This window comes from Odocoileus virginianus, chromosome 7 (genome assembly GCF_023699985.2).
Source record: "Odocoileus virginianus isolate 20LAN1187 ecotype Illinois chromosome 7, Ovbor_1.2, whole genome shotgun sequence".
Taxonomy (NCBI): Eukaryota; Metazoa; Chordata; class Mammalia; order Artiodactyla; family Cervidae; genus Odocoileus; species Odocoileus virginianus.
This window is the reverse complement of record NC_069680.1, coordinates 45,338,000-45,365,257: the sequence shown is the minus strand read 5'-3', so window position 1 is coordinate 45,365,257 and position 27,258 is coordinate 45,338,000. Positions and strand designations below refer to the sequence as shown.

Genomic DNA, 27,258 nt, shown 5'->3' with positions numbered 1-27,258 from the left:
AGATGTCAAGTGAAATCGGTTGAATAGGCTCATTCATTCCTAGTAATGAGGTGAAGTGCTTGCCAGCCAGTCTAAATTCTAAAGTCATGTGTTAGGAGAATATAGCATTGTTATGTTGTCTCAATTATCAGTGCTACGTGCTAAGTTGCTTCAATCATGCCCAACTCTTTGCAGCCCCATAGACTGTAGCTCACCAGGCTCCTCTGTCTGTGGGATTCTCTAGGCAAGAATATTGGAGTGGGTCTCCATGCCCTCCTCCAGGGGATCTTCCCAACCCAGGGATCGAACCTGTGCCTCTTATGTCTCCTGCATTGGCAGGTGCAATCTTTACCACTAGCACCACCTGGGGGGAGGGGTATCTACTGTTGCCTTATAAACTACCCTGTAACTTTATTTTCATTTATTATTGTTCCTAATTTCCTGGTTCAGGAACATGGGTAGTTATTGACTCTCAATGGCATCATGTGGGATTATTCACTTGGCTGCACTCAGCTGCTATCTAGGCAGGAATGAAAGGTCCAGGAAGGCTTCGCTTAGATGTCTGACTCCCCGGTGCTCCCCAACATGGCACTGATTTTCTTTTTTTTCATGTTTTTTATTTATTTATTTTTCATTTGTTTTTATTAGTTGGAGGCTAATTACTTTACAGTATTGTAGAGGTTTTTGTCAATGTCATATATTGACATGAATCAGCCATGGATTTACATGTGTTCCCCATCCCAATCCCCCCTCCTACCTCCCTCTCCATCCCATCCCTCTGGGTCTTCCCAGTGCACCAGCCCTGAGCACTTGTCTCATGCATCCAACCTGGGCTGGTGATCTGTTTCACCCTTGATAGTATACTTGTTTCAATGCTGTTCTCTCTGAACATCCCACCCTCGCCTTCTCCCACAGAGTCCCAAAGTCTGTTCTGTACATCTTTGTCTCTTTGTCTGTTTTGCATATAGGGTGATCATTACCATCTTTCTAAATTCCACATATATGTGTTAGTATACTGTATTGGTCTTTATCTTTTTGGCTTACTTCACTCTGTATAATGGGCTCCAGTTTCATCCATCTCATTAGAACTGATTCAAATGAATTCTTTTTAATGGCTGAGTAATATTCCATAGTGTATATGTACCTCAGCAGATGAATGGATAAGGAAACACTGATTTTCTTAACAGAGGTAGCTTTGGCCTCCTTGCAACATAGTGGACTCCCAAGACGGAGTTTTCCAAAGGAGGAGGCTACAGATCTCTTAAGGCAGCCTCAGAAGTTACACATTATCATTTGCCCCACTCTCTGATGGTAAAGAGAAGTCACAGGGAGAGCTCAGAATAAAGGAGAGGGGAAGAGTTTACCTCTCAAAGAGAGAGGGGCAAAGAATACGTAGCTGTCCATAGTCCACCACGGCTCATTAGGAGGTTATAGTGTTAGGATGCTTAGAATTGGCTTCCTCTTCCATTTACTTCACAGTTGAAGAAGTTAGTGAGAATTCAGAGAGAACAGATAGTTTGCCAAAATTTCTCAGAAAGTGAATATGGTTAAATTAGTTGTTAATTCCAAACTTGCCAAGCTCCTGGAGGGATTCATAAGAGACCAACCGGCAGGTGAATAAAACGACTGGTTGAAATCATTATTTTTTTAAAAGGCTTTGCTATAGAAATAAGTTAATTTTGTGAAAATTAAATGTGCTCATTATAAAAATTTCAAGCAGTTGTAAAACATACGAATAAAAAATGCAAATAAAGCAACAGATATCTGAACTCTCCCTCTGCAGAGGGGAAAAAAACCCGTGTTAACATTTGGTGAGCATCATTTTAGATGCCTCTCTTTTTTTTACTTTATTTAAAATTTATTTATTTTTAAGTGGAGGATGATTGCTTTAAAATATTGTGTTGATTTCTGCTATACCTCAACATGAATCAGCCATAGGTATACATATGTCCTCTCCTCTTGAACCTTCAGCTCTTGCATTATTAAGGAAAATATCCTGTATCTCTGTATATTTTTTACATATTGCACCTCTGTTTACATTTTGTTGTTTACATTTGTTGTGTTCTTTTCTCTGGGAGCATAAGTGATCTTTCTGTTATATTCTGTTTGTATGTTGGTTATCATCTCTTTAATTGCTTGAATAAAAATTTCCCCCTGCATTTTATTATTATTATTACCTCAAGCCTTTATTTCATGCCTTTGATTAGCTTTTCAAGCCTGTCTATTCTATTCCCAGTTGCTTCTAATTTATCTATTAGATCTACAGTGGTGACGTTTTGACCTCAATTTATTTCCTTAACTTATGGTCCCTTTTTGTGTTGTGTTCTGTTTTAAAATCTCATCTTTGAGCCTCTGCTTTAGTGATAACATATACTTGTTAAGGTCTTTCACAATGAAAAGTATTTGTAGGAAAATGGCTTATATTCTGAGGGTTGTGTTTTCTTTTTGAACTTTGTTTTTCAATAGTCTTGTGCATATTCAGTTGCTTCTTTCACTGGCGTTATTTTTGTCGCATGTTTATATAGTTACTATAGTGTTTTCTTTTTTTCCCCATCTTGTTCATTCATGGGTTACTTAAAACTTAATGTTTGTTCTGACACAGTGTGGTTGAACTCTTCTTGATATTCATTCCTATTTGATTTCAGTTAATTTTATCCTTTAGGCTACTATTTACTATATCTACTTCTCTGTAGTCTGAAGAAGGTGTAGAGTTGGGGGAAGTGAAGGGAGTGGACTTCACTGCAGTCAAGTGTGGCCTTTAATAGAGGACTGTTCTTTATTCTGACTTCTCATCCATGTCTGGTACCAGAGCACTTTCCAGTTAGCTAAGGGTTACCCCTTCCAAACCCTGATGTGTCCCAGTTCATCCCAGTGTCCTAAAAGAGAGCAAATTATGGTGGCCCCTCTAACCTTTGCTGAAATTGTGTGTTGAGGCTTTGGTACATGATAGTTTTTCATTACTTTTTTTTTTAACGCTAGTTTCTTATCACCCCAATTTGCTTCTCTCCAAAGAGGAGGGTACCAGTCAGAATTTTGGGCTTCCCTGGTAGCTCAACTGGTAAAGAATCACCTGCAATGCAAGGAGACTCCAGTTTGATTCCTAGGTCAGTAAGATCCCCTAGAGAAGGCATAGGCTACCCACTCCAGTATTCTTGGGTTTCCCTGATGGCTCAGATGGTAAAGAATCTACCTGCAGTACGGGAGACCTGAGTTCAATCCCTGGGTTGGGAAGATCCTCTGGAGGAGGGCAAGGAAACCCACACCAACAGTCTTGCTTGGAGAATCCCCATGGACAGAAGAGCCTGGCAGGCTATGGTGCATGGGGTCACAAAGAGTTGGACATGACTAAGTACAGCACTGTCAGAGGTTTGGGCTTCTCAGATGGCACTAGTGGTAAAGAACCTGCCTGCCAGTGAAGGAGACATAGAGACACTGGTTTGATCCCTGGGTGGGGAAGTTCCCTTGGAGGAGGGCACAGCAGGCTGCTCTAGGACTCTCGCCTGAAGAACCCTGTGGTCAGAGGAGTCTGTGGGGCTGCAGTCCTTGGGGTCACACAGAGTTGGACACAACTGAAGCAACTTAGCATGCAGTACGCACAGACAGAATTTTAAGGATTTTATTCACTCACCTTCTTTCTTCAGTACTGCTTCTTGGTGTGAGGTGGGATTAGAAGCCCCTTAAGACAGCATATTAAAAAGCAGAGACATTACTTTGTCAACAAAGTTCCGTCTATTCAAGGCTATGGTTTTCCAGTGGTCATGTATGGAAGTGAGAACTGGACTAGAAAGAAAGCTGAGCACCAAAGAATTGATGCTTTTGAACTGTGGTGTTGGAGAAGACTCTTGAGAGTCCTTTGGACTGCAAGGAGATCCAACCAGTCCATCCTAAAGGAGATCAGTCCTGGCTATTCATTGGAAGGACTGATGTTGAAGCTGAAACTCCAATACCTTGGCCCCATGATGCAAAGAGCTGACTCACTGGAAAAGACCCTGCTGCTGGGAAAGATTGAGGGCAGGAGGAGAAGGAGACAACAGAGGATGAGATGGTTGGATGGCATCACTGACTCAATGGACATGAGTTTGGGTAAACTCCAGGAGTTGGTGATGGACAGGGAGGCCTGTCATGCTGCGATTCATGGGGTTGCAAAGAGTTGGACATGACTGAGTGACTCAGCTGAATTGAACTGGGTACAGTCATATAACTATATATATATATATATTTATTATTTTTTTTTTTTTTCCTTCCTGTAATCTTCGTACTTCTTAGCTGAGGTTTTATGCCATCTTTTCCTTTATTGTTGTTAGTAAATTTGGGCTCCCTCTTTGCCTTGCCATTTGTCTTTCTCTGAGTGGGAAAACTCTTTGGTGGGAAAATTCAGAGTCTATTATATAATAAAGTTCAGATACAACTGCAGTGATTAAAAGTGGGCATAATGTAGGGATCACTATTGATCTCCTGTATTGACTTTCTGTAATTATTTAAAAATCTCCTTTGATAGTTTTTAATAGATGACAGAGAGTTTTATATAACAGGTGGCTAAATAAATGAATTGACAATAAGATAACATATTTTTGCACTGAATGACAGAAAAATTCAGTAGAAAACCACTGCCTTATGATAGAGTACAGACAACATTAGTCTCACTGGAAGGCTTGTCTCAACTTGAGTAGGTAGGAAATAGGTCTTTGCTGAACTCCTGTGGTAGTACATTTTCTGTATCTTTAACTTCTGTTATGACCAAGTATCTGTGTAGGCAGAGTTCTAAGATGACTCCCAGTGTGCATGCCCTGTATATTCCTTTCCCTTGAATGTCAGTGGGCCTGATATAATCAGGTGAGCCCTTTTCAAAGTGAGTCTAAAGATCAAAGAGATTGAGACCTGTAGCCAGTGCTGTCCTGGTGTGCTAGAAGGTGGCAACCTCTGTGAGTTCTACAGCTACTGGGAAATGAATGTGGTTCTGCCAACAACCACATGTGTTTGAAAGAGTACTCTGAGCTACATATGACATCTCAGCCCCAGCCAACGTCTTGACTTCAGCCTGATGAAACCATGAGTATAGAAAACCCAGTTGAACTGTGTCCAGACTTTTGACCTACAGAACTGTGAGAACTCCTGCAGAATTGGTGTTAAGTTACTGAATTGTGGTGATTAATTATGTAGCAACAATATATGAATATTTTAAAACTACTTTTAAGTGATTTGCTTTAATTGTCCAATTCTCTCCCTAAAGGAAAACTCTTGTATCTTGTTTTATAATTTACTTTTTCAAAGAAGAAAAAGCTTTAGTTATGGTTTCCAAATTTTGTTGAATTTTGTAGCTTTTTTGTCCCTGCTTGTCCTTCCACTTTTTTCTTCAATGCTAAGGTCAGAATGGGGAATTTAGATTGTTTATTGGTTTTAACTATAATTACACTTGGACACACTGATGAAAATGGTTTAAAAGTATAGTAGAATCCCATTTTAAAGATAGCTTTATCCCACTTGATCACAGTATATGATCCTTTTAATATATTGCTGGATCCGGTTTGCTAGTATTTTTTTTTTTAATGTTTATTTTTGGCTGTGCTGAGTTTTCTTTGCAGTGCATGTGCTCTTCATTGCTTCACGGACTTTCTCTAGTTGTGAGTGGGGGCTACTCTCTCTCTAGCTGTGGTGCACGGGCTTCTCATTGCAGTAACTTCTCTTGTGGACTGTGGACTCTAGGCCATCTGGCTCAGTAGTTATGGCACATGGGCTTAGTTATCCCAAAACATGTGGGATCTTGGGGCTTCCCTGGTGGCTCAGTGGTAACTGCCTGCCAATGCAAGAGATACAGTTCAATCACTGGGTCAGTAAGACCTCTGAAGAAGGAAATGGCACCCTACTCCAGTATTCTTGTCTGGGAAATCCCATGGACAGAGAAGCCTGGCAGGCTGTAGTCCATTGGGTTGCAAAAGAGTCGGACACAACTTAGTGGCTAAGCAACTGCAACAACATGTGGGACCTTAGTTCCTGGACCAGGGATTGGACCTGTGTCCCCTGCGTTGGCAGGTGGATTCTTAACCACCAGGAAGTACCCAGTTTGCTAATATTTTGTTGAGGAATTTTGTCTTTGTGTTTGTAAGTGATGTTGGCCTGTAATTTTCTTTTTCTGTGGTATCTTTGTCTGGTTTTGGTATCAGGGTGATGAAATAGATAACTTAGAAGGACCTACCATATAGCATCGGGAACTCTACTCACTCAATACTCTGTAATGACCCATATGGGAAAAGGATGTAAAAAGAGTGGCTAAAAATGAATGGATCTATACACACACGCAGATAAAATATACTATAAAGCTACAGTCATCAAGGTATTATGGTACTGGCACAAAAAGAGAAATATAGACCAATGGAACAAGATAGAGAGCCCAGAAATAAACCCATGTACCCATGGATACCTTTTTTTTGACAAAGGAGGCAAGAATATACAGTGGGGCAAAGATAGCCTCTTCAATAAGTGGTGCTGGGAAAAATGAACAGCTACATGTAAAAGGATGAAGTTAGAACACTTCCTAATACCATACACAAAGATAAACTCAAAATGGATTAAAGACCTAAATGTAAGGCCAGAAATTATAAAATTTGTAGAGGAAAACATAGGCAGAACACTTGACATGAATCAAAGCAAGATCCTCTCTGACCCACCTCCTAGAGTAATGGAAATAAAAGCAAAAATAAACAAGTGGGACCTAATTAAACTTAAAAGCTTTTGCAAAGGAAAGCAAACTATAAACAAGGTGAAAAGACAACCTTCAGAGTGGGAGAAAGTAATAGCAAATGACACAACTGACAAAAGATAAATTTCCAAAATATACAAGTTAACTCATATAAGTCAACACCAGAAAAACAAACAGCCCAATCAAAAAGTGGGAAAAAGTCCTGAAGAGACATTTCTCCAAAGAAGACATACAGATGGCTAACAAACACATGAAAAGATGCTCAGCATTGCTCATTATTAGAGAAATGCAAATCAAAACCACAATGAAATATCACCTCACACCGGTCAGAATGGCCATCATCAAAAAGTCTACAAACAATAAAGGCTGGAGAGGCTGTGGAGAAAAGGAAACCCTCTCGCACTGTTGGCAGGAATGTAAAGAAACAGAACATTTCCAGAGCATGTCCTCTTCCCTCAAGGCAGGGCCACTGCTGGCTCCTGTCACCAGAGACTCGTTTCGACTATTTTTGAACCTTGTATTCTCTTTCGACTTTGGCTTCTTTAGCTCAGTTATGCTTGTGAGAATCATCCATGTTGATACAGGAGTTGGTTCATTCTTGTTGTTTTATAGAATTCCCTGTGTAAATGTACCACAATTTATGTACCCCTTCTACTGTTGTGGAACTGTACTTGTTTTATTCATGTAGAATGGGTTGGTTTTATTTGGGTTTATTATCATTACTGCTGCTTTGAACATTCTTATATGCATATTTTGATGCATGTTCATTGTATACTTAGAAGAATTGCTGGGTCGTAGACAAAGAAATACACACACACACACACACACACACACACACATATATGTATATATATATTTATTTAGCTTTAGAAGATATTAAGAAATGGTTTCCCAAAGTAACGATATCTATTTACACTCCCACCAGCATTGCATGACAATTAGAGTTGTTTTGTATCTTCACAAAACACTTGGCATCATAGTTTGTTATTCTTATTGTCATCATCATTATTTTTAATTTTAACTATTCTGATACATGCTGGTGTATCTCAGTGTGCTTCTACTTTGCATTTCCCTCATGACTCATAATGTCTAACACCTTTCCATATGTTTATTGAAGGTCAGTAATTTTCAAACTTCTGGAGAAGGGAATGGCAATCCACTCCAGTATTCTTTTTTTTTTTTTCCATTTATTTTTATTAGTTGGAGGCTAATTACTTTACATCATTACAGTAGTTTTTGTCATACATTGAAATGAATTAGCCATGGATTTACATGTATTCCCCATCCCGGTCCCCCTTCCCACCTCCCTCTCCACCCCATCCCTCTGGGTCTTCCCAGTCCACCAGGCCCGAGCACTTGTCTCATGCACCCAACCTGGGCTGGTGATCTGTTTCACCCTAGATAATATACATGTTTCAATGCTGTTCTCTTGAAACATCCCACCCTCGCCTTCTCCCAGAGTCCACAAGTTTGTTCTATACATCTGAGTCTCTTTTTCTGTTTTGCATATAGGGTTATCGTTACCATCTTTCTAAAGTCCATATATATGTGTTAGTATACTGTAATGGTCTTTATCTTTCTGGCTTACTTCACTCTGTATAATGGGCTCCAGTTTCATCCATCTCATTAGAACTGATTCAAATGAATTCTTTTTAATGGCTGAGTAATATTCCATGGTGTATATGTACCACAGCTTCCTCATCCATTCGTCTGCTGATGGGCATCTGGGTTGCTTCCATGTCCTGGCTATTATAAACAGTGCTGCGATGAACATTGGGGTGCACGTGTCTCTTTCAGATCTGGTTTCCTTGGTGTGTATGCCCAGAAGTGGGATTGCTGGGTCATATGGCAGTTCTATCTCCAGCTTTTTAAGAAATCTCCACACTGTTTTCCATAGTGGCTGTACTAATTTGCATTGCCTGGAGAAGTCCATGGACAGAGGAGCCTGGCAGGCTATAGTTCATGAAGTTGCAAAAGAGTCAGACACGACTGAGCAACTAACACAATTTTCAAACTTCGGGACATGTTTCATTATTGGGTCTTGAAATCAATTTAGTACATTAAGACCAGATATAAAAAATCTGAAGTTGGATAGCATACAGTAGAAGAGAGTGATTTGCAAGTTGTAAAGGTAAGTATGGTATAGTAAAACTTTTGTTTGAATTTCATGTATATAAATATATGCATCTGTATCTATATACCTTCATAGATGTACATATTTGTGCATGCATCAGTTTTTAATTTGCATAAATAAATATTGGGTTGGCCCCAAAGTTCTTTCATGTTTTTTCATAAATTTTATGAGAAAAATTCAAATGAACTTTTTGGCCAACTCAGTATATTTATTTGTACTGAGTGATGGTGGCAAATGTATTTCTTATTGTAGAACATATTTATTTTTAATTCATGTCAGAAAGATTTTACAAAACTCTGCTGTGTATTGTACATTTAAAAAGATCTACAACTTTATTAAGACATAAAAGCCATGCTTATCTTATTTTCATTTAGCACAGTTCTGAAAGATAGGACTAATGGCTGAGATACTGGAAATGTGATTTATGAGATTTTGTTAGACCAGACTGGAAGCACACGATTAAGATGAGATATATAAAGTAAAAATAAAGCCCTTCATACAGTAGGTATAAAGTTTTTGTGACTGAATGAGGGGCAATGACTCTAAAAGTCCATGGGATAAAGAACTAGAATCATCAGTCCCAAATAGAAGTGCCCAGGGTCTCCAGACCTTGAAAAGGAGCCTTTGGGTGGTGGTCTGGGAGTCTGTGTTTCAACAGCTTCTTGGTGATTCTGATAATCTGATAATTTGGGGAACCACTGATGAAGGCTAGAGATTGCCGTGAATTTCACTTACTGTAAGGAAGGAGGTCTCACAGAAGAGGTCTTCTAAATGTGCGTACCTTTTTAAAGCCTAATATTCCAAAAAAAAAAAAAAAAAAAAAGCAGTGTATTTCAGAGTAATTCTACCCAGTTTCCTTACCCCATAAATGATTATTCTATATTAACAAAACTCAGGAGAAGCCATTTAATTAAAGAGCCATTATCTATAATTTCTATACAGTTAGAATGGAAGACAGGCAGCAGAGTTAATTTGCATTCTAATCCCTCTCCATGTATATAATAATTCTCTAATCCTCTTTTTCTCTAAACCCCATTTTAACAGAATCCCTAATGTGAATTGCATACATTTCTCAATTATATAATACTTTGGTGCCTTTGTTTTTGAGATTTACTGTACTTTCACATTCATATGCATTTAAAAATAAAATTCTGAAGGCTTTATAAGCACCCCACTTTCTAATTAACAGTGAGCATAAAATGTTAGTTTGACAAGTGTTAGCCTTGCATATAAGGGAATATTTAGAATCATTCGAGGCTGCTCCCCCCACCAATGGTAAGATTTGTGTTATACAAGATTGTGGAGGATCAGTTTTTAATTTGGATACTTTCCTGAATACCAGTATTACTTTATATAGTAATTATAGGATTTTAAATGCCAGTAAGTTCTGTGTTCTTTGTGTGAACTTATGAATGTAATAAAACGCTAATCAAATGAAACTAAGATTTAATTGTCAGACTTTTAAGCCAGATCATCTCTGTTGCCAAAATCACTCATGTGACTTAGGAATCACAGAATCCTCTTAAATGTTTTATTTGGTTCTTAGAATTAAAATGACTTTTTCAAAAGTATATAAAGTTAAAACTTAAGCATAAAAAACAAAGAGAAAATTTTTTAAATCTCCAAAACTCAGTTAAAATTCTTGTTACTATCTTGGTAGATGTTTTTCTGGACATCTCAGTATATACACATGCACACACACTGATGAAAACACCTAGTTTTATATAAACAGATTAATACAACATATGATATTCTATTACTTGTCTTTTAGGGCTACTCATCATTTTCTGTCCACATCTGGTTGGTTTTTTTATATCAATAATAGATATGTACCTCATAATTTTTAATGGTAACATGAGATATATACATACACATTTTATGTCTCTGACCTATACGCACAAAAATATCTATTGATAGATATTTAGATTGCATCTTTTTTCTCCTCTCTTTCTTATATGTTTAGTTAATATCCTTGCACAGTAATCATTTTGCATCTGTACAATTATATATGTAAGACAGATTCCTCGAAGTCTTGATTGCTGAGCTAAAAGACGAATGCTGATGTATATTAATTACCAAACTGCCCTCCCAAACTTTTATCTCAGTTGAAACTTCTGCTGGCAAAAAGCTAGCGCACTTGTGTTTTACATTTTCCCAGTGTTGGTTTTTGTCTTTCTTAAAAATTGACAAATGATTCCAAATTCTAACATTATTTTAAAATTTGCATATCTTTAATCCTATTAATGAAGTTATACATATTTCTGAATGCTTATAGAATATTCTTCTTTTTTGTTTTATTGCTTCACTATTTTTATCAAGATGGTTGTATTTTTCTTACTGACCTGTAAGAGATCTGTGAATATTGATATATTGTTCTTTGTCTGCAAGTTTGTCATTTGATTTTTAATTCTGTGCATAGTGATTTTTGAATTAAATAAAATGCTTCTTATTTATTTGTTTTTTTGTGTAAAATTTTTGTCAAAAATTTATCAATAGTTTCAAGCTTTTGTTCATTTTATAATATCGAGCTTTTGTATCCAAAGGTTAATAATGACCTCTGGCAGAAATATCTATATTTTCTTGTAGCAGTCTTAGGGTTTAATTTTTTTACATGATAATCTTTAATCCACCTGGGATTTATTTTTCAATAAGAAGAAAGATAATTCAGATTTGTTTTTTACCTCAATTGCTAACTAGTTGTCAGACTTCATGAATATCTAATCTTATAATTTGATTTAAACTTACTTTCTGATATTAAATTCTCTTATAGTTTTGAATATACTTCTGGGATTATCTTGTTCTGTTGATCTATCTATTTCTGAATAGTTGTTATTGAGTTTTTATATCTGTGGATTTATGCTATTTTTTATAAATATCCCTTCATTTTTCATTGTTTACAGATTTTGTCTACTTTTGTATATTTACTTGATGAACTTGAATCATTTGGTCAAGCTAATGAAAGAATTGCTAGGATTTTCAACTAGACTTGTATGATATTTTTACATTGATTGAAGGGAAAGTGGCACTTTTATAGTACTGGATTTTTTAATAATTTTTTTTCCTCATGGATTCAGGCATTCTCTTAGGTCTCTCAGTAGCATTTCATGTTTTCTTTTATATAGGCCCTGATCATTTAAAAAGATTTTTCTAGATATTTTAATTTTTTGATTGTTGTGAATGAAATTATTTTCTTCCACGATATTTTCTGATTGTTAATCCTTTTTAAGAAAGCTATTGACTTTTGTTTATTTATTTTATTTCCAGACACTTTAATGAGCACTCATATTTTTTCCTAATCATCTTTTGGTTGATTTTAGCTTTCAGATGTCTTCGATGGTAACCAGGAGACTAAAGAAGAAAATATAATTCCTTTATTGTAGAACATTACTTGAGGTGATTATAGAATAGAGCCTAAAATAGGAAAGTTTATGGAATGTAATTTGTATATCCAGGAAGGACTGAGTCCTCACCACTGAATTGTAATATAAGTCAGACTAAATATATTAGAATGAATAAGTATGCTGTTATTATGAGATTATTTAATATTCTGAGATGTCCTTTGATATTCAATTAATTAACCTCTCAGGATTAATCTTTGTGGATTCGATATTACTTAACATGAGTAAAAGAGAAGCTAGATTTAATTAAGCCTTAAGGTATAAGTTCCTTTTTAAGTAATGAAAATGTGAAGGATGGAAGGGAAAATTGAACCGACTTCCTCAAGAATTAAGAGTTCACCAGGTTGTGAGTTCCAGGCTTGCTAATTTTTTAATATGACCCCACAAATACAGTATAATTTCTCATCCTGTCATGAGTAATCCTCCTTCCTCCTTCCAATGCTTGCTGCTCTAAGGCTACCCACCAGCCCAACCCCCAGTAAGATGGTCTGACAGTGCCATCTGGTGGCCACCTAAGAAACTATGTGAATTAATCTCCCATTGGACCTGCAGCCTGGGTTGATACAATATCCTGGAAGCCAGATCCGGGCTTGGGAGAAAGCATTTTATGCCTGTGGCCACAGCCAAAGAGAGATGATCAAAGACCAAGTCCTAAGAAAAGTCCAAAGTCCGAGTCCAAGAAGGGAAGCTTGGAAAGAGCCCGGGCTCCATCCACAGGAGTTGATAAAGGGCAAGAGCTAGGTCCAAAAAGAGAGGTCTGCAGAGGAATTTTAGCAGGAAAAACTTGGAGAGAGCCCCTAAACCAGAGCAAAGACAGAGTTTTTTTTTGGTTTTTTTTTTTTAGTGGAACTTATGCATTCAGCCGTAGGGCATGGATGAGCTTGATTGTGAGCTTCCTGTCAGTTCTAACATCTTTCTTCAGGGGTTTCCTTATGTACCTTTTTTTTTCCCCCCATAGCTTAAAACTCAGATAATTTCAGAGATTTTCAAATAAGGCCAAAGCTCCTTCACACTGACCTTCTCTTGATCTTTCTCCTCTTCTTCCCATCCGTCCTCTTTTCCCCCTCCTTTCTCTTTCCCCTCCCTTTTCAGCTCTTACTCTTGAGTTCTCAGGAAAACCCCCTTCCTTCTCATCCTTCATTCTATCTAGGAGCCAAAGCATAATCCTAGTTACAGCTGAAAACCCTAGAGATTGTGCTTGTGGGCCAGCTTTATTGTGGACAAAGGAAGGCAGAAGTGAGGATGAAGAATTGGTACCACTGACACCTGCATGTTTGGGAGGAGGGGTCAGGGGTCACTTTAACGTAACCACGAGCTCAGTTGTCCTGTTCACCCCTGCGTGATTTCCCCATGTGCCTGCATTCAGGGTTTGTGTCTCTTTCATTAGTTTCATATTTCCAACATTTAAAATGGCACCTGGCATATAGAAGGCACGCTGTTGATATTTGTTAAAGGAATGAATGAATATTGCCCCTGAATAAGCAAATCTGGCTGCTGCTGCTTCTTTTTTTTTTTTTTTTACTGTAATTCAGTTTTGCCTTATTGTAAGTGTTACATTGATGCTAATTTTCATTATGACTTTTGTGAGATAATTCGAGCATAACATGCGAGGGTATTTCTAGCACAAAAATTATTATTTTTTAAACTCCAACCATCAAGTGACAGACTTTCAGAAAATAGCATGTTGGTAAGTTGGTCGTTCTCTGTACCTTTCCTTTTGATGTTTCAAGAATATGTCATATATATATATACATATATATATATATATATATATGAAAACCAACAAAATGGCCAGGTTTACCTATCTTGGATTCTCAAGTGCTCTTTGAATCCCTTCTCAAATAGAAGCTAAAACCATTAAATATAGAGAAGAAAACAGATTTGGAAAGCTGAAAACTACCAAGCATTTGGCAGAACATCTTGCTGACTATGTTTTCCCTGTTTGCTGAGTCTCTCTTGCATTATAAATCCTTGATAACAGACACAGAGAAGTATTTATTGTCTGTATAGAACTAAGCACAGGGGAAATGTTGGATTTGCCTAATATTTTTCAGAATTATGCTTTTCCTTGTGATCCTCCTTAGAACTGGAAAGATGAGGCAGACTGTTTTTATTTTCTAATGATTGCTCCTAGGACATTACTCTTGCATGAGAATTTTCTGGGGATAAAAAAAAATGATCACTTGCTACTTTCCATTCCAAAACCCTGCTGCTCCTGCTGCTGCTAAGTCACTTCAGTCGTGTCCGACTCTGTGCAACCCCATAGATGGCAGCCCACCAGGCTCCCCCATCCCTGGGATTCTCCAGGCAAGAACATTGGAGTGGGTTGCCATTTCCTTCTCCAATGCATACAAGGAAAAGTGAAAGTGAAGTTGCTCAGTCGTGTCTGACTCTTAGCGATCCCATGGACTGCAGCCTACCAGTCTCCTCTGTCCATGGGATTTTCCAGGCCAGAGTACTGGAGTGGGTTGCCATTGCCTTCTCCAAAACCCTAGGATTTCCTAAATATCTCACAGATCTCTGTGATCTTAGAGAAGTGCTTTCATTTCAGAGCAAAGGGGAAGTGAAAATGAATTCAGAGCTGGCCTGAATTCAGACAGCAGAGATCAGTGGGTGAATAATCTCCAAGTGTGGTAGACCTTGGCTAGCCTATGAGGGTGTATCACAACATCCCACCAGGCTTGACATTTTGTCCCTAAGTGATTTCAGTGGCAGCAGTCATGGGGTGAAGGCGGATGTTGAGTCTTTGGTTCCTTGACAGACTGTGAGAGGCTGCAAGGTATGAAAAGAGCATGGCCCAGCGTTGCAGGCAGAGGGCTCAGGCTGAGTGCTGGCAGCGCCTTTGGCTGGCTGTGTGACCTGGAATAAAATACACAGCCTCTCAGAGCCTTAGTCTACCTTTCTGTGAAATGGGAAGACGGATGCCTGCCTAGAAGGGACTGTAAGGAAAGGAGGCACTAGGTTCACAGCCTAGCCCCTCGCTAGTGGTACTCCCCAGTTGATCAGTTGTGATCATGTTCTCTTCCCACTTCTCTCCCAGGTACCTTGGTATCACGAGGCCGCTGACATACCCCGTGAGGCAGAACGGGAAGTGCATGGCCAAGATGATCCTCTCCGTCTGGCTTCTGTCCGCCTCCATCACTTTACCGCCGCTCTTTGGCTGGGCTCAGAACGTCAATGATGGCAAGGTGTGCTTGATCAGCCAGGACTTTGGCTACACAATTTACTCCACCGCAGTGGCATTTTATATCCCCATGTCCGTCATGCTTTTCATGTACTACCAGATTTACAAAGCCGCCAGGAAGAGCGCCGCCAAACACAAGTTCCCTGGCTTCCCCCGGCCAGAGGAGCCTGACAGCGTCATCTCCCTCAATGGCATGGTGAAGCTTCAGAAGGAGGTAGAGGAGTGTGCAAACCTTTCGAGACTCCTCAAACACGAAAGGAAAAACATCTCCATCTTTAAGAGGGAGCAGAAAGCAGCCACCACCCTGGGCATCATCGTCGGGGCCTTCACCGTGTGCTGGCTGCCGTTTTTCCTCCTCTCGACCGCCAGGCCCTTCATCTGTGGCATCGCCTGCAGCTGCATCCCACTGTGGGTGGAGAGGACATGTCTGTGGCTGGGCTATGCAAACTCTCTCATAAACCCCTTTATATATGCCTTCTTCAACCGGGACCTGAGGACCACCTACCGCAGCCTGCTCCAATGCCAGTACCGGAATATCAACCGGAAACTCTCAGCCGCAGGCATGCACGAGGCCCTGAAGCTCGCCGAGAGGCCTGAGAGACCTGAGCTTGTGCTGTAAGGTCATTTATCACTGTTTTCCTTCTATCCCCCCAACCCTCCCATGGAACTCCTTTCTGAAGCACATGGCAAAAAGCTTCCAGACCAGTAGCAATCTTATTTCCTCCCAAGTGTATCAGATTTGAGTCCAGAATACTGTACTCTAGTCTTCCACCCTATAGAGTTCCAAAAGCCAAAGATAGGAATTCAGGTGGATTGGAAGAAGAGACTGATTTGCTGATGAATCGCAGTTGATGCCATGGCTGACAAGGAAGGTGATGTTTTTCCTCCTTTCTCTGAAAGTAGCATTCACTTTAGGTCCTTATAGCTCTAATTCTTGTAACATTATCATGTTAGTTGCTATTACTCTTATATCTAGTAAAGATAAAAGAAGTAGTCTGAGGCAGTAGGGAGTGGTTAGTGTGGGGAAATGCCAGAGTGGAGCAAAGTCTTGACAGATACAGAGTTTTCAGAAAGTGCTACCCAGCCAGGAGTTGGGAACTGATAGAGAGGTGTTGAGTTTGTCTAGGAGGCAAGTAGTGACTTTTCAAGACACAATTACAATAGGACGTTGGAATCTGAAAAAGGACCGCCAAGAGCCAATGGTGATAAGGAAATATAACACACATGTAGATTCATTTGGTTTTGTGAGGAAGGAGACAACATAGCAAAGTCATCAGGTCCAGTGAAGATTTTGTTTTAAATTTGAGGTAGAGGAGACATTTTCATGTTTGAAAACTGAGGGGAAATAAACTAGATTGAGGAAATAGAAGGTGCTGGTTAGAGAACAGATCAGTGTTGAATGTGAGACAAGAGGTGTCCCTCTTCACTGAACCTTGTTCTTTGGAATTGGCCAGAGAACCTTGGGCTACTGTAGCTGAGAAGGGCCTTCCCAGTCATCGTGTCCAGTCCCTTCCTTTGACAGAAGACATAACTGGGTCATGGCGAGTGAGCTATCATGCAGGGGTCACTAGTACCTCTGGGTCTAGATCCCACATCATGTGAATCTTACCTCCAGATGCTCTCCATATACTAGACTGCCTTTATGTGTAATCAAGCTGGCCAAGGAGACCTCTGTGCTCTCAGCTATCTCAGGGGAATAGGGTCCCAAAGTGCCCTCATGGGTTATGGTAGATTCCAGGGCTCCCAACTAGGATACACCCCAAACGACTCGGAAAACCTCAAGGAACTCAGCTTGTTCTCTAACTCATCACCAGGATGAAGGAGGCAGAAACATCTCCCTAATATGGATAAGGGAAACCAGAGATCATCATTTCCTGTCCTAGGAACTCAAAGTTGTAAGACTACAGATATGCTAATTCTTGAGCTGTGAAATAGCTTTACAGGTATTTATTTTTACTTCTATTCTATACCCTGTTTTGTACATAAGAGCTTGTTCATAATAAAAAATTAGATTAAAAAAAAAAATACAAGGACTTCTCTGGTGGTCCAGTGGTTAAGACTCTGAACTTCCGTTGGAGGGGACACAGGTTTGATTCTTGGTTGGGGAAATTCCCCATGTTGCATCAAAAAATAAATAAAATTTCATTATAAAAGAATACAGTCTTTTGGTTTCAGAATATATGCAATGAGCTACCTGTATTACCAAGGATATTTCCAGGTTTATAAGATTCTTATTGAATCAACCACTAGTGTTTATCCACCAGGACCAGGGTCTAAATTCCTTCAGGGAAAGAGCCATGTCTTAGCCAAATTTCTGTTTGTAGAATCTAGTACAGTGCCTGACACATAACAGATAATCAAAGTAATAATTTCTAACAGTTATTGAATACCTACCAGGTGCTGTCGTGTTTATCATTCTACCTGTAAACTAGCTGCTTCTGGCACTCCCAGTTTTTAGAAGAATAACAGGCTTGGGACATAAAGTAACAACCTAAGATTACATAGTCCTGAGTGGTGGATGTGGTATGAATCAGCCCAATGCATGTGCTCTTAACTATTGTGTAACCCTACTTGTCAGATGACTTCAGTCTATAGTAGCAATGAGCTTGTGGATGTTTTGAGCTGGGGATTTTAACCATCGGTTCACTAAGAAGATGTTTAGAAAAACCCATTAATAGGAGGAAGTTAAGTTTATTAGACTTACTGCAGTTTAAGAGGACACCTCCTTGACAGAGGCTTGGTCATTTCTCTGGTGAGGAAATAAACAAAGGTTATTGATAGAGTTTTGGAGCTTGGGCTGGGTAGTGTTAGGGCAGAGAAGTGAGGACTGGGCCGAGTTTATGATGTGTTAGCTTTGGATGGGTGGGTACAGCTGAGTGAGGACCTTGAAGCCAGTTTTAATGAGCAAACTGTCAGTCTTGAGGGGTAAGCTAGTTCAGTTGGTGTGCAGTCTTATCTTTTAGAAGCAACTATTTCCTGTAACAAGTACTGGGTTCTTTTGCCTGGCTTCAGAGTTGTTCAGCACAGGAGCAGGAAAGTGTGTTGGTTTCAGCTCCCAGGAGTAACATGCTGAAAGATGTGTTTGAAGAGAGTCTCTTTGGTAACAGTGAGAAGGGCAGATAAAATAAAAAAACTGATGGCAGGGGGTCCAGTTAAGCAGCCAGTGTAGAAACTAGGAAAGAACCACTGAGGTGCTGAACTAGAAAACACCACTGTGTTAGTTTCCCTTCTACACAGTCAAAGAACTCGAGGATAATTTTATCAATTACTTTAGCTAATAATTCACACATAATTCAGATAATTCAAAAAATGCTAATTTTTCAAACATCACACAAACAGGTTTTCCAGTTTAAAATAATAGTTACCCATGTTTATTGATGATTCACTGTCAGATATTCTTCTAAGCACTCCATGTGAATTATGTCATTAATTCTTAAAACCTTATGGGCGGTTGGTTTCCTTTATCTTCGTCCTGTTGGGGAGGTCAGATGACTTTTCAAAGTCTTACTTGGGGAGCTGAATTTGAGTGCAGGACATCTGTTTTCAAATGCATTTTAAACTTCCATGCTGCTATGACTTTTATAAAAGTATTTATATCAGCTAACATAACATCAAAAGATATTTGCCTCTGCATCTTTAGCTAGTGTGGAGTCTTAGGTCTTAGTTTTTCTGTTAATCTAAGACAAGGATCAGCAAACTTTCACTGTGAAGGGCCAGATGGTGAATATTTTGTTTTTCTAGCCATATGGTCTACACTGAAAATACTTGTTTCCGTCTTTGTAGTGAGCAACAAGTCCTAGACACAAGTAACCAAATGAATATGGTGGTATACAAATAAAACTTCATTTACAAAAACAGGTGGAAATCTGGATTTGGCCTCCAAGTCATAGTTTGCTTTCCCCTGGTCTCAGAAAATGATTGTGTCCTCATTACATCTCTTTCTGTTTAAATTTTTAATTATTGATTTTATTTAGAATTATGGAATGTTAAAATCATTTGGGATGATGGACCTAAGTATTCATTAACTCTGGGAAATTTCTAATTAGTTGGAATAGCTGCTGTTTAAAAAATTCTATGGCAGGCAGTTTTCTTTTCAATTCTAATGTGGGAGGACTCATTTTTAAATTCTTGTTTATAACTGTGTCAGGCATTGAGGAGGATACAGAAAACATACGATGTCTTTCTTGCCATAGTGTGTGCGTTTCTATCACACAGACTAGATATAAACATACACACCAGCTCATTTACTCTTTTTGTGTTGAGAACCCAAGGAAAGTTGGAGACAGGAAAAGCTATAGGATTCAAAGAAGAGGAAAATAACTCAGTGATTTCCTTACCTCTGACCAGGGAATACTTCCTGAAGGATATGGGCTCAAATATGACTGTCAGGGTCAAAGCATTTATGACTAACGGAGACTAGAGATGGCATTCTTCCTGAAGGGGACATTTCCTATAGAGGTGCTGATGTGAGAATTTATGCAAGGGACAGGTTGACTGAAGCTAAGCATTGTTGTAGGGGAGATTTAGAGATCATGATGGAAAAATCAAATAAAGTAAATTATGAAGGATCTTCCATTCCAGTCCCAGAAATTTTAGGGATTTTTAGTGTAGGCAAATGGTTCTCAATCAGGGTTAATTTGCACTCCAGGGATATTTGAAAAAGTCTGAAGATGTTTTTGATTGCCTCAGCTAGGGAAGGGGAAGACCTCCTAGCATCTAGCGGGTAGAGATTGAGGATGCTGCTAAACATCCTGTCTTACTCAGGCAGCCGCTGCAGCAAAGAGTTACCCAGCCCAAAATGTCCATAATGCCAAGGTTGAGAAATCCTCCTGTGCGCAGAAGGAAGCTATTGACCAAATCTCTACAAGTAAGGAAAATGGAGTCACCAAAACCATGAGACTGATTTGGTGGTATCATGTGGAATGAATTAGAAGATAGAGGCTGGAATTAAGGCATCTCTTCATTGGCTTGTTTTCTCCAGAAACATTTGAGAGCCTGTTATGTACAAGGCATGGCGCCAGGCATGGCAGTGATAGAAGGACAAATAAGTGACAGTCCTTGCCTCTGGAAGCTCACAGATCCAGTGGGCTGGGATGGCCGTAGACATGGTGGGAGTAGTGGCTAGTAAATGACTAGCAACCAGAACTCCCCCTATGGTACATGCTCTGCACAGCTGCATTTAAGTAAACACCAGCTGGATAACCCCAGTCAATCCTAACTCTACTTGAGTCTCTGGAATAATGATCTGGTATCCAGTCCATAGCTCACAGCAAATCTTACAAGCCTTGTTCCCCCTCCCTGACTTTCTGGCACACACATTTCTTGGCCAACCTCGAGACTCTGGGCTGCTTCTTCCAATCTCTCCAGCCTCCTCTCCCCCGACCCCCCGGCTCCTTAGGTTCTAGTCTCTTTTACTTTTGCCCCAACTCCATCTTCTTGGCTTTATTTTTTCCTCCTATATAATAGTTTTCCTCCTTTCCTGTATAAACAATCTACTCAATTGTGTATTGCTACTTCTAAATATTTCCCCACTTTTTTTGATCAGCATAACGAGAGGCTCAGGAGTCTGGCAGGCACTAGGGAGTCTTCCTTGGCTAGGGAGTGAATAGAGGGAAAAGGCTATAAATACTTCATTGTAATTATAATGCACTACCCTAAATTACAGTCTTTGTCACCTTTTCACAAGTATTCAAATACTGATAATATAAAACCAAATGTGATAATGTGATAGAAGCAGGGACTTTTTTTTTTTAATTTGATGACTTTATTTATGGATTTGCTTTGAATCGCCAAAATGCTAAATGGCTTTTAGGTGTCACATTTGGATGACTTTTGTTCTTCAACACCATTACTGTGAACAATATTGAACAGCAATTTCTAAAATACTTCCGTGTAAAAAAATTTCATCATATTGTTTCCAAGTAGCTCTGCCTTCCCTTCTCCCTTCTTCCTAGCAAAGAGACTCTTACAGTCCCTGTCCATTGCAGTTGTAGCGGAGTCACCTTGAGTTCTTGTCCTGAATGCTGCCCCATGGTGAGTACTGAAGCTTAGGAGTTCAGAGTGAATCTGCCGTGTCTTTATGGGCAAGGAATCACTTAGGAGTGATTTTAATCACTTAGGAGTGATTAAAAAGAATAAGATGAAATGGGTCCTGTTGAAAATTGGGAAGAAACCTCATGACTCTTGAAACCCTGGATGTCTGTGGTAGGATGCTGTCTTAGAGACAAAGCCAAACAAAAAGTTGGTTGTTTCATTAATTTTTTTTCCCCTGAGTAGTATTTTCCTCATCATTAACTAGCTGGAATTCAACTCTTTATTTTTATTAAATCATCAATTAGTACTAATAATAGCTTGTTCACTTCCTGCTTTGTATTTGCCTACATTTGAACTTTGCAGCGTCTCTTTAAAGTAAGAAAGGCAGGCAATTGACCTCACTTGCTTCTTTCTAATATTTTTGTTTGTTTTCTTAGTAGACAGTAAATACACACAGCCCAAGATAAAATCAAGCAGTATAAACATGTCTACAAGAAAAATAAGCCTCAGGGGGATGTCTTAGGAAGAAAATATCCATGATGGAAATCATGAAGGAGATGATCTTTGGGGGTGAGTCTTGAGTAAAGAGTAGGATTAAGGGATGGCAGGGGTGGAGGTAGGTTGGGGGCTACTCCAAGAAGAGGGGACAGTATGGACAGAGGGACTTAGAAATGGACAGAGACACAATAAGACTCTTGGCTGTGTCTTCAGTAGGACCTGGAAGCTGGGTAGATTGGGGTCAACTTGGAGGGCATGTTGGCAAAGTGGGCAGGGAGAGAAATGAAGGTTTTTGAGCTGGAGTGAGAAAAGATCTACTATATAATTAGGAGTTCACAATAGGAGAAGGGAAATGGATAGGAGACCAATGTAAGAGTGATGAGGCCTGTCCGAGGAAGGCGGGCATTCAGACTAGGAAAGAGACCAAGGGTGTCTGGACATTTGGAAACTGACTAACAGGTAGGTTGTGAGGGAAGTGGAGCTTCAGAGATGGTGCTGGAGCCTGGTGGGATTCAGTAAAGCTCATGAGCAGCTGTGAGCCTCAGAGGAACTGCAGTCTCCTCTGTGCGGAGAAGAGGCAGAGTTCCTGGGACAAGAATAAGTGTGGAGCCCCGGTGGGGACACAGCCTTTTCTCAGTGCATTTTCCTAGCTACCCAGCAGCCTGGAGCCGTGGGTCAAAGCCAGAGCGTGGTGCTTCCCCTCAGGCACCATGGTGGGGGTAACGCACAAATCGAGAGTTGGTGTCTTATGGAGAAACCGATCCTGTCACCAGGGAGACTCACTCATCAAGTCTTGACAGCCACATGAGGAGGCACTTTCAATGGGATCCCCATTTGGGGATTTGCCCCATTTGGGGCAGAGGCCCCAAACCCTCTTAGATCCAGCTCTCAAGCACACACACAGATGTAGTTTGGTCAGTTGAGATGTCCTGTGAAGGTACTGAGTTAGAGGAGTTTATCTGGACGGATTTGGCTCTACGCTAAGGAGAAAGGGACTTTTCTTCAGCTGTTGGCCAAGACTTCTCCTGACTCATGCCATTTCTGTGAATCTGGGAGGAAGGAAGCTAGGAAGGAGGGGCTTCTCGGTCTCTGCACACATGGTTTATGGTAATGCACCCTTCTAAGTTTGAAGGGGAGGACGCTTCCCATTGTAGTCATCATGATTCTTTTTGGGCACAGCAAATGCAGTAGTATTTTGAAAGGATTATTGAGAATAGAGCCATTTGGGGCTATATTATAAAAGTGAACTTCTAAATGGGTTATCTGGAGCTGGTTTGCAAATATAGCAGGGCCTCTGCAACTTGTAGATGTTACGAAATGTACGACAAGAGTCATAACACTTTTTCTTCCCCCTTAGATGTTCATATCCCCTTAGAAACCACAAATAATTCAAATTATTAAACGTTGTAAGAATTAAATCCACCCACCACAAAACAAGAACTCACAATTACAGTTCTGCTAAATCATTTTCTTGCATCCTCTTTCTCTCTCTCTCTCTCTCTCTCTGTAGACAAAACTCTGACTACTGTAGAAAAAAAAGTCATGATTCATGATCAAAAGCAGAATAATGGAGATGAAATAAACAAGGCAAGACAGAGGTGGAAACAGAATGCAATCATTTGCCGAGACTTCGGAATGGAATGCGGCGTCTGTCCTTTCTTGGGATGGCTAAGACATGACCAGCAAAGTATATCCACTGTTCAGAGTATATCGTGAGAGGGATGGTGACCTCTCCTTGTGTTCTGTGGATCCGTGCTATTGTGTGCACGTGAAAATGGCCTGATCGGCTCAGCTGTAAGCGCACACACAGAACTGAGTTCCAGAAAGAACACAGTTTCTGGTGCTTTGCTTCTGTTCAAGTCTGTGCAAATGAAGAAGTTCCCATGCATACTTCCCATGCTTTTGAGTCTAGGCCTTGTGGTGAATATCCAGGAATCATTCATGAGACAGATGTATTTTGCTGTGGGACAGAGGGTGTTTTCCTCAGCCCACTGCAGTAAGCCTAGTGATGAATACATTGCATGTCCACATTAGAAAACAGAACCCTGTCATCAGCTACTACAAATGATCTCCCAGAGCAGTGTCTGTTCAAGGCTTCTGTCAAACAGTTTGGCTTTTTTGCAGGGTCCCTGTGACGTCCCCACCAGCCTCCTTTGTTAACTCGCTTCTCGTTCTGGAGTAACTCAGGAACAGAGCTCAGGATGGAGAGAATCTTAAAAGCTGAATAAAGTGGTTTTTTTTTTTAATCACGCTCAATCTTCTCCTGGGGGCTCCTGAGAGGGGAGGGGCATTCCTCCTGTGAGGAGTTTTCCCTGGATGGAGAGCAAGGGCTGCCTCCCTGCCCTGGACACGAACATGATGGTTGGCACAGAACTTGTGACTGTCCTTTATACCTGGGTGCTGTGGGCCTGCGGGCTGGCTCCTAACTGTGAGGTCTGGGGGAGGAAGGATGGTAATAATGGGGTTTCCATGCAAGGCTGTGATGCTTTTGGAGATGGAGCGTCCTTGTGCTAATTCTCACTGAGCAGCGTTGTATGTGTGCCCCAGAGGTCACCTGGGGCAGTGTTGGGAAGCCTCTGGAGTACCATTCTGTTCCTTCTAGAGGGTTGGTATTTGTGTTCTCTGTATCTGAAATCACATGTGTGCCTGGTCAATTCTGTTCTTCTCCCCTGTCCCTCCCCAAAGTGATGGATATTCAGGGCAGGTCAGGACATGGAAAAGTTCCCTTTGTACTTGGCATTTTTTTTTTTTTAATGATTCTATGTAATATGTATGAGTTAGGGAGACAGAAAGTAGATCAGAGAAGAGTACCTCTAAGGGGACAAAATGAATGCACACCTTCATTTGACAAGAGAATGGAAAGAGAATATTATTTTCCTGCAATATGTGTAGCTGTTTTCTCACAGGATAATGTGGAATTCCAGCGTGGATAGCAGATTTCTTCCAACTTTCACTGACTTTGCTTCTTACCACACACAAGGAAGGGTCTGTCTCTCTGAAAGGGGAGGTGGGCACTGTCCTTTCTGATAAAGCTTGTACCAATTCCTGAACTGTGGATTTGCTGAAGTAACTGTATATACTTATATCCATAATTTAAATGATTCATTCTGGTCAGGTAAATGTTGTTAAATTTGAAAATGTTTTATTACATTACATCAAATAAAGTTTATTTGTAGCTGTAATAAAGCAACTTAAATAATGACTTTTAATTGATGGTCTGATGTTACAAATGTCACTCTACATAGAATGACAGATTGGCAAACTTTATGTATTTGCTGCAATCCTAACAGGTAGCTAAGATAGTTCTGTAATTAATTGCACCCATTTTGTAACTTCTTAAAAATAGCATTTGATTGAATCATTTGATTGAAAATTGATTTGATTAATAAGCATTTGTTAGGCTCCTGCTGCATTCAGCACTGTGGACATTGAGGGAACCAGGATGAGTAAAGCAAGTCCTTACTCTTGAGGAATTTACATCAGAAGGCAGACTTTTCTCAACTTGTTGCCATGTAGTATAGTAAGCACAATAGAGATTTTTAAGGAGTGACATGTTTCTTTCCTGTAGTTTAAGGCAGGGCCTTATGGTTAATTGGATTGATTCAGGTTTTCATATGTGTTTAATTTTTTTAATTAGGACCTTAGTTATTAAAATTGGTTCTTTATCCTGCCTGACTTGAACACCTTGGCCCTTGAACTCTCTGCCTCATTCTGGTTACAGTGGCTGGTCACTGAATACTGTACATTCCTTGCCTAGCAGCCAAAGGAAAAGAAAATGTAGAAACTGGGAGAGAATGAGAAAAAATGTCAAATAATTTATACTATTTCATCTATGATGTAATTTGCACCAAAGGTACAGCTTTTAACTAAGAATTGGGAAAATCACTTAAAAATTTTATATGTATTTTTGGACTATTCAGCAACAGTGACTATTATAACTAATCTCTCTTCTGACTCTAGGATATCAGTTATTTTCTGGTAAGACCAAATATTGGGAATTGACACTTGTGAAGTGGCGTACTTGTAAGAGGTAACTTAGTGACTGTTGCCTTAGTGTTTAATTTTATTTTGTAAATATTAAACAGGAGGCACTCCTAGAACCTAGGTTTTCTGGAAACTGTTTCATAAATTCTTAAAGCATTTACCATGGTGTCATGTGCCTGAGATGCCTGTAAATGTTTTTGATGATCATATTTTCATGTAATTTTATTAGATTCATCGATTATAGGCATTACCTCAACAAGACAAAGAGAAAATTCAGGCAATTTTTCAAATAATTTATGCTATTGTAGTAATAATAGGTTTTCCTGGTGGCTCAGTGGTAAAGAATCTGCCAACCAATGTAACAGACGCAAGTTCAATCTCTGTGGGAGACGCAGGTTTGATACCTGGTTGGGAACATCCTCTGGAAAAGGAAATGGCAACCCACTCCGGTATTCTTGCCTGGAGAATTTCATGGACAGGGAACCCTGGCGGGCTACAGACCATGGGGTCGCAAAAGAGTCTAACATGACTTAGCAACTAAACAACAGTAACAACAAATATAATAATGTCTGAATGGCATCTGGAGATGATGAGAATTTTCCTTTTAGCATTTCAATTGTCCTGTGAGTTCTCAATTCAATGGATAGAAATGTTACAAATCTATTGAATTTTTTAAACAGTCTATGCTCCTCCCTGAGTATCTTCACAAATGCTTTTCTCCTCTGCCTGGAATTTCCTGTTCTCAATTATTGATTTTATGTATGTTTTCTCATTGTTTAGTAATTCTTCAAGGGCATGAACTGTGGCTTTTTCTTTTAAACCAATATTCCTAGCACCAAGCACCATGCTTGGAACTTGTATAGAAGGTAAAAAATGTTTCTTTTTTAAATTGAAGTATAGTTGATTTATAATTTTATGTTAGTTTCATGTTTACAATAATGTGATTCAGTTATATATTTATTTTTTCAACTTATTTCCATTATAACTTATTATAAAATATTAAATATCATGTGTTAATTTTATATCCTGCAACTTTACTATATTCATTGATTAGCTCTAGTAATTTTCTGGTAGAGTCTTAGGGTATTCTATGTAGAGGATCATGTCGTCTGCAAACAGTGAGAGTTTCACTTCTTCTTTTCCTATCTGGATTCCTTTTATTTCTTTTTCTGCTCTGATTGCTGTGGTCAAAACTTCCAAAACTATGTTGAATAGTAGTGGTGAGAGTGGGCACCCTTGTCTTGTTCCTGATTTTAGGGGAAATGCTTTCAATTTTTCACCATTGAGGATAATGTTTGCTGTGGGTTTGTCATATATAGCTTTTATTATGTTGAGGTATGTTCCTTCTATT

The 27,258-nt window shown here is 39.5% G+C and overlaps 1 protein-coding gene across 7 annotated transcripts in view; it reads left to right on the top strand.

Annotated features, from left to right (window-relative positions):
• Positions 1 to 25,611, top strand: part of HTR7 (5-hydroxytryptamine receptor 7) — an 89,379-nt gene extending 63,768 nt beyond the window's left edge. Inside the window, exons 2-4 of one of the 7 annotated variants that reach the window (XR_002310463.2) lie at positions 15,249 to 16,007; positions 17,207 to 17,335; positions 23,434 to 25,611. Coding sequence is in view for 2 of the 7 variants with exons in the window: in XM_020876189.2 (XP_020731848.1) it covers positions 15,249 to 16,007; positions 23,434 to 23,476 (802 nt within the window). In the remaining 5 variants the exon portion in view is untranslated. Of the gene's footprint in view, positions 1 to 15,248; positions 21,996 to 23,433 lie in introns of all 7 variants that reach the window. The other 6 variants (XR_011488727.1, XR_011488730.1, XR_011488729.1 and 3 more) reach the window with 6 other exon arrangements.
• Positions 25,612 to 27,258: the final 1,647 nt, after the last annotated feature.